This window comes from Colossoma macropomum, unplaced genomic scaffold (genome assembly GCF_904425465.1).
Source record: "Colossoma macropomum unplaced genomic scaffold, Colossoma_macropomum, whole genome shotgun sequence".
Lineage (NCBI taxonomy): Eukaryota > Metazoa > Chordata > Actinopteri > Characiformes > Serrasalmidae > Colossoma > Colossoma macropomum.
This window is the reverse complement of record NW_023494809.1, coordinates 8865699-8873886: the sequence shown is the minus strand read 5'-3', so window position 1 is coordinate 8873886 and position 8188 is coordinate 8865699. Positions and strand designations below refer to the sequence as shown.

Here is an 8188-nt window from a genome sequence, read left to right as displayed (position 1 = left end):
CATTTTCGTTGTTTACCATAAGAAAAAATAATACGATTTTTTATTATTTCAATGCCAGATTCCTTGGCTTTTGCTCATTTTCTGTGAAGAACATAGAAAATAAAATTTTTCAGTGACTTCACACTGAACACATGTGGTGTTGGGGTGAACCCACGTTTAGCTGCTGTGTTCCTTCACTCTGTTCTCCTCCTACATGGCCTGCTGTTAGTGTGTGTGTCTGCGTGTAAGTGTTTGTATATATGTGTGTGTGAGGGTGGACAACATGGACAGGCTGCTGACTGGCTACAGCTGCTAAAGGAGAACCCTACACTGGACAATTGTGATAATTAAAACATCTGGTATTTTTACATACAGTGTTATGGCTGTATTGATTAAAAAAAAATAATAATAATAATGCGGTGGGTCCACCGGACCACTGAGAACCAAACACATCAACACCTCACAAGGGTTAATTAAAGTTTAGAAGAGGCTCCCTAATGGCATTGCTGTGCAAGGTTTCCCCCTTTGTTTGCAAGACTGCAAGTCTGAATCACAATTATATAATTATACTCGTACTTTAAAACTGCATTTTCAAATGTGGCACCGTGGCAACTAAATATCACAATATGTATCATGTCGTGAAAATGTGTTGATTATCTTCATGTCACATCGCCCACCCCTACTGTGAAGTATGCTTAGAAGGAGTCCTTAAAGAGGACTAAACTCAGCATAAAGGCAAAAAATATATTTGTCATTATTTTTGGCCCAAAAAACATTATAGTCTCTATACTATTTGTGTCTAAGCAGAATGAACAAACAGGTAGAAGTTCTTGTACTGCTCAAAGAAGTGAAGCTCATCTTTAAAGCTCCAGGCATAGGCCATTTCTTTGCAGGAAGTTTTGACGGTATGGACCACACATACAGGGACCTTCTCAAACAGGATCTCTGCAACTTCTGTAACTGAAGGCTTCTTCTGGGCCTCAACCAACTTTTGGATCTGGGTTTTGTCTAGAGGTTCTGGAGAAGCACTAAAAGAAACAAATACATTCAGTTTCTCATCTGGCGTAGGCACTTGAAACCTGCTTTTTCCTGTGGGGCAATGGTAGTCCTTCTTGTTGGTGAAAAGGCCTGTGGGTGAGTTAAAGACACGGACCGACCAGCCAACCCAGTCGTACTTCTTCTTCAGGGCTTCCAGAATCATGTCTGCAAGCTGCTGGTTGGTCTTGTCCCTGTTGTCCCTCACAAGCCTCTTGATGTCAAGCTCTGCCTGACTCGGAAAGCTGTTGATGCAGTCCTCGATGACAATGTTCATTTTCTCCTGGACCACCTTCATCTTCTCGGCCCACTCTTTCAGCAGCTGCTCCTCATCTTCGCTGCCTTTAAGGGCCGCGTGGCCCATCAAGGCGATGAGGCCTATGCAGAACAGCTGCTTCAGCCTGGCACAAAAGTCCTCCACTGCCCTACGGCTCTTTTGCTCATAGTTGAGAGTGATCTCCAGCACAGACTCTCCGGAAAAGTTATCCCCTGTAACTGCGTTATACAGCGTGTGCAGATTTTTGTCGCCCCCGGTCTTGCTGAAGTGCTCCATAAACTGCTTCTTCTTAGCCTCCCGGAATTTCGGTTTGGCATTCAGGATGTCCATATACTTGCGGAACAGGTTGGTCAGATTCTCCTCCACCGAGAAGTAAGCAGCGTCCGCCCCGCTTTTCTTGACCTCCTCGTTTATGCGCTGGATCTCCTCTGACACGACCTCCAGGCGCTCACGGACCCGTTGAAACTGTTCCTTCATGTATTCCGCTTCTTTGCTCTCCACGTTATCCAGTGCCAGCTTCACAACGGGAGCAGCTATGGAGAAAACCGGGAACAAATCTCCAGCGATGCTGGCCACCACCTCCGCACCCTGCTCAAATACCTCCATCACTGTCTCCACCACATCCTTTTTGTCCGCAACTAATTTCTGAAGTTTATCCGCCATTTTTAATGATTGGTGTGAAGTCAAACAATGTAACTCTGTGTGCAAAGAAACAGAGAAGGTCAGACAACAAAGTATCACTTTCCTTCAAACACAAACCAGATAAATCCTGTAAAGTGGTCTAAACGGCACTGTGCAAACATCACACCCTTCATTTATTATTTAATTTCCTGTCAAAACGGATATTAGGTACAAGTTAATATGGCTCATTCTTGTGAGGTGAAGGAACCCAACCTGTGTCCACCCTTTATTTATACAGCCTTTATTATAGCTTCCAATCTTTTCAGGGGACTTGCTTTTAGTTTTTTAAAGAAATCTGCAGGGATATTTTTCCTCTAATGTTCAGTCTTAGAAGTTGGTTGCATTTTCTGCTTTTTACAATCCAAGTAATCAAACACATTCAGCAATGTTGAGGTCTGGACTCTCGTGTGGCATTTTGCTATTTCTCTATATGCTTTAGGTACTGGTGGCCATTCTGGTGGTCTAAAAGGTCCATTTTTAATCCCCAATTGTAATAGTTTTTGAACTAGCATAAATAGTATAAATAGTTCTTCCCTTCTTCACACAAAGGAATTATTGTATATGTATCTCAGAAATATCAAAACAACTTGTGTATATTGGCTGTTTTGACTGTAAATTAAACAAAGGAAGGGTTAGTTTTGCACAGCACTGTAAGCAGGTCCACACATTAATTCCTTACTCTTGAAGTACATAACTTGCATAATAATTTCACAGTAAGTTACAAGGCCTGCATGATATGGATAAAGTATACTCGTTTGGTGATTATATTGCTACTTGTACCTTGCAGTATATTAAAAGTGCACAAATCAACAATGCAGCATGGTTTAAGATTGACTTGTATTATTTTGTGCAAAACAATGTACTTTTGTTAGGCTGCATCAATACCTTGATTCATCAAAAACCACAGAAACACACATCTTAAACTGTAACCGGTCAGGATGCTCACGGCAAACAGTAAAATAATTCTGACTGTTTAGAGGCCTCATCTGCATATTACTGCAAAAGCCAATATCATGATACTGACTCACAAGTAAGGAATATAAAGTACTAATTACTGAATAATTTATGTTAGTTACAGATTAGTAAGTTTAGATTAGTAAGGTTCAAATACTTGATGTGAACATGATATAAGACTGTACATATCGGGTGTACAAATGTATATGCAAAGGGCTGGCGTGGCTGCAGTAGATGTGGGCGATATGGCAAAAAATATTATATTGCGATACCTCAAGAAATCTGCATGATATTTAGATTTTCAGATATCTGATCAGTTAGAACAGAGAAAAAAGATCCAGCAGTGCTACAGTGCTAAGAAATCAAAAACTGTGAATACAATGATTTTATGATTTTTATGCAATATTTTGCATACTGTGTTGCACTAAGTCCAGTTAAAAGGGACTAATTCTGCTCTCTTTATAATAAAACAGGCAGTTGGTCAGTGTTCTACAATACTGACGATATTCATGATATGCTCAGAAAAGCATATTATATTGTATTGTCACACAATTTATCACTATGATATAAACTGTCAAACTAACCAGCTCTTGGCAGCAGCTTTTCATTACAACAAAGCAGAAGCACACATGACCAATTATCTGAAGACTGAGATCACCTGATTAATCAAGTAGAATCATGTGCGCTCCTGCTTGTTTGGAATGAAAACTTGCAGCTATGCCAGCCCTTCGCAGACACCCCTGGTATATATATGACGGACGTTACAGCACTTTTAACAGCAGGATAAATATAATTTCTCAAGTGAAAAAAGAAGTAAACAAGTAACTTACATAGACAGTCCGTGATTGTGATGTTTTTGGGCCTTTGAGCGCTGTATGAGTGGGGATCACTGTGTGAGAAGAAGAGAAAAAGCAAGTTAGCTCTGCTATCATAGCATACCACTCTGTGACGACACACCCCATGAGCAATGAGGCAACAACGCACCAGGAATTCACAGTGTTGGGCCTCTTCAGTCATTATACATATTCATACACTGAGAACAGGTTCTCAATTACACTAAAGCATGAGCAAATTGCTCCTATTAAAGACCTGAATCGGGGATTAGGATCATGAATTAAACTGACAGTGTTAATATAATAGCTCTTGCATTGGACATACTGTAAATGATGCACTGAAGTCATTTAATTTTGCACCTGATCCATTATTTCCACGTTAATAAGATACATTCAACAGTACTGCCTTTCAATTTTCGGCCGTGTTTTGTAACATATCGCTGCTGTCAAAACAAAACCTCGCATTTTTGTTGTTTTTCAGTTTTTGACATAATTCGAAAATACTTGTCATCCTTTACATTGTGTGTAAATTTCACAATGAAGGAACCAGAAGAAACAGCCCAAAATTACTTGGAAAAAAGTCTGGTTCCATTGACTCACATTAAAAGTAAAGCTGTTTTTTTGCTTCTCCTGTAAAGTTACCATTTTGGAGATATGAGGTTTTGTTCTGACAGCAGTGATATTTTAATGAAGTGGAAATTATGCAAACAAATCAAGCACATTTAGCACGTTGCTTTCATTTCAGGGCCTTTTAAAAGCACATCTGAAATGGAACCGATGCATAATCTTTGTTGACATTTTGCCCAGACATGTACAAAGACTGTGATTACAGAGTCCAAAAATAACAATTTATATACATCTAGAAAACACAAGCACTTGAAGATCTACATGAACGCAGTAATGGACATGTAATACTACTATAATATCAATAAACAAGTGTTGTTTGTCCGTGTTCAGTGTGCGTGAGTGGCACTGTGGGTGGGGAAATGATTAATAAGGTAGTTCAACTTGCTGGGCAGGAGTACATTTTCCAAAGCAGCCCAGACAGTAACCATGGAAACTAGACAAAGAAAACCTGGCTGTCAGCTTCTTTTCTGACAGCAATTCGTTTTTGCCCACATTTCTAGTTTAGGCTATCTCTCTCTCCTTCTGCACAGCCTCATTCCCAGCACCGCGCACTGAAATGACCATATAAACCTTGAATCTCTACAGTTTTGTATGTTCAACTTGCTCTATATTAAATTAAATACATGTAATCCGAACTGCTGGTGAAAGTGTAAGCTGTGCAGAACCATCAGATACAAAATTAGGCCTTCATGAAATGCAGTTGACACTTTTACTGATACTGCAACAAACATTGTGACATTAATTGCCATATAAACGCATATTTAAGTGTCCTATGGTTCAGGGCAGGCCTACAATTTGACCAAATAATGCTGCTGTCAGACCACATGAATGATTGTAATTTGTCAGAACATTCATTGAATTCATCAGAAACATCTGAGATTGGTTAGTGTGCTCATACAGATCGAAAGAGCGACTCGATTTTCTCAGGCTTTCAATATTTCATGATATCAGAGGTTTATACTGTGACATTAAAGAAGCTTATATTGCAATAACGAATCCCCCCTGTTATATTGTGCTCTTTCTACACTGCGTTTTTCTCTGCACCAAAAAGCACCAGACAGAACAGCTTTCCTCATCTGACCCCCTCCTCCCTTGGGCTTCTGCAGCACTTTTGTGAGAGAGCGCCTATGTTGAGGAGATTACACCAGAACACACCACTAACGCAGTGATAATATACTGGGTAGTGGCTGAGGTTTCAGGCGTATTATAAGAGGTCTGAGAAGCTGCAAAGAGGTTTCTAAGCAAGGCTGTAATGAGAAAAATCAGGTATCCAAAAAATATAGTCATATGCAAAAATTAGGACGCCCCTGGTCGAGTGGCATGTTTTGTTGATTTTTCACATGAACATAAATAATAAATGGACATTTCAATGCACAGTTGCTACTTATTTGCTGAATTAAAAATGCCGTATTTAAGTCTGTTCTGTGCCGGGGGTGTTTAAACCCTCCCATACCACTGTATGCACCTCCAAGGGTCTCTCCTTTGCAATCATTTGTAGAAACCATTTTTTTGACCAAAACTAAGCAAAACCAGGCATCCTGTCTATTTCTGTATTGTCTACAGCACAGCTGCACTGTTTTTAAGATCATTATTGCGCACAAGCTTATGAAACTTGGCAATCTTATTTTTTTAAATAACAGTTAAATGGAGGCCTAGTGTTTATTGAAACTGAACCTGTGAAGCATATAATTCGAGTTATGCACAATGCAGACACTATAAACACAAAAAATATCACAATTGAACCAAATCTGGACATCAGAATCAAAAATCTATTGGATCTAAAAGTATTATTATACCCAGAGCTGGGCAATATGACAGTATTTATCATTACCATAATAAAATACAACATAATATGTCACAATCTGCTTTTCTGGACGTATCAAGGATATTGTCAGTACTTAAAAATCCTTCCAACTGCATGTTTCTTTACATCATCCTCTACAGAGAACACACTTCTGCACCTTTTAATGCACAATTACTGTGTATTGGCTGATTGAAACATATTGGGAGGAAAACAAAAACAATACAACGTAAAAAAATGAACAAAGCGGAATTTAACCAAGGGTGTTCAAACTTTTGCACAAGACTGTAATTAGTTATTTTGGAGTCGATTTAGTACGTGAAATGTTGAATACAAATCACTGAATTATTGACAGCACTTTAAAATGTGGCACTCTATAACTTATCAGATGCCAGAAAAAATAAATATCATGAAAAATGATTACAAAAGTATTGTGATGTTATTTTTCTCCATATCGTCCAGCTCTACTTATGCTCTTCTTCTAGGATAGGTTTAAATAAAAGGCCCCAGTTTAAAAAAGAAAAGCTGGGAAGCCGCTGTCAGCTTCATTAGCATTCAAATAACATGTCAATGAGGTTCCCAGAGCAAAAGATGACCCTTAGTTTTGAACTCCAAGCTGAGGAACGGCCGTTATCAGCTGTAAACAACATGGTGTGCCTCAGACAGTGTGGTGTAGCTGGCCAGTCGACGTCTTTCGTACCAAGAAAACATTTAGCTACAACATTTAAGTCCAATTTTCACCACTGTCATGTTCACATTATAGACCCAGGCCTGGATTAAAAGTTGCTGAAGTTGCCATCTGACCGAACTATTAACATGAGCTACAGCTAATTCCTTTACTGCCTCAGAGAAGTTGTGCTCGAACTTGGTGACGCGAATTTTCTGTTCCACCTTAAATGGCGCGGCAGTCACATAGGCCTGCATAGGCGCCAGGCCGTAGCTGCTGCACTATTTAAGGTGGAACGGAAAATTACAAAAAAAAACAAAAAAAAACGGAGCGAATATGAAGCCTACTCCAGACTATTTGGACGAGGCTACTTCCTGGTAGGCTACAGGCACAACATAGTCGTTTTCAAGGATTCACGAGATGTTCATAAGCTAATGACTGACTAAAGGTTAAGTACAGTTAACTGTTCACACATTCCACCATGAAAACGGCACACACTTATATTCTGCTTAAACTGTGTGAGAATTAACCTACGTGGTTTCAGACGGAACAACGCCCTGAACTAACTTACTCAACTTCTGTCCTTCAGAAGAATATGCTCCTCATATCATTACAGTCTGCACTGAAGGACGGCGTATGGGCTACTGAGGTTTATTAGATGAATTAGTGTCCTTGCAAACCAAAAACTCACCTTGAAACCTTCGAGAATTAGATAAACACAGCAGTTTTACGCAGTCCGGTTTAGCACGCCTTCCCACCATGTAGTTTCCCTTCCCTGTTAGAGCTTAACTTGAGGCACACCCCATGATCCTGAGAGAAGAGCTTGCCTTAGCCTGTTAAAATGCCCAGCCTTTAAAGGGGAATTTCACTAGTTTTTCAAAATGTCTGTAAAATTGACCCTTTCAGATGTAAACAAAGTTATTCAGTGTGGTCTGAAATGAAATAGTGGATTGCAGAGAAACTTAATACCTTTGATTTCTTTACAGTGGTGGTGATAGGAACCAGGGGGTCGTGATGTCTCCTTTGCAAATATGGCCATTTTATTTACAATCCAGAATGAAATATACCTGTACATATTTCTGGGTTTTCAGTATAGTGTTGATAGTGATAAAATAGTGGTAAATCTGAAATAATAACTCCTTACAACACCCTGCATGTATGTCTTTGCCATGAATGGCTTTTGAAAAATTATTTGTAGGTCAAAACCTTATTTCAAAACTATTGTAAAACAATGTCTGAGGTGTATTTCTGATCATTTCATGTAATAGCTTTCGACGTCTGGTTCCCATTACAACCGCTGTGAACAGTTCTGACTCCTAACAATTTAAGCATAG

The 8188-nt window shown here is 39.4% G+C and overlaps 1 protein-coding gene across 1 annotated transcript; it reads right to left on the bottom strand.

Moving 5' to 3' along the window:
• Positions 1 to 316: 316 nt before the first annotated feature.
• On the bottom strand, positions 317 to 8153 carry rpz4 (rapunzel 4). The gene is made up of 3 exons (XM_036558198.1): positions 7546 to 8153; positions 3757 to 3815; positions 317 to 1989 (listed from the first exon to the last, which is right to left on the bottom strand). Exon 3 carries the CDS (start codon positions 1952 to 1954, stop codon positions 779 to 781), a length of 1176 nt encoding a protein of 391 aa, XP_036414091.1. The 5' UTR covers positions 1955 to 1989; positions 3757 to 3815; positions 7546 to 8153; the 3' UTR covers positions 317 to 778.
• Between the last annotated feature and the right edge of the window lie 35 nt (positions 8154 to 8188).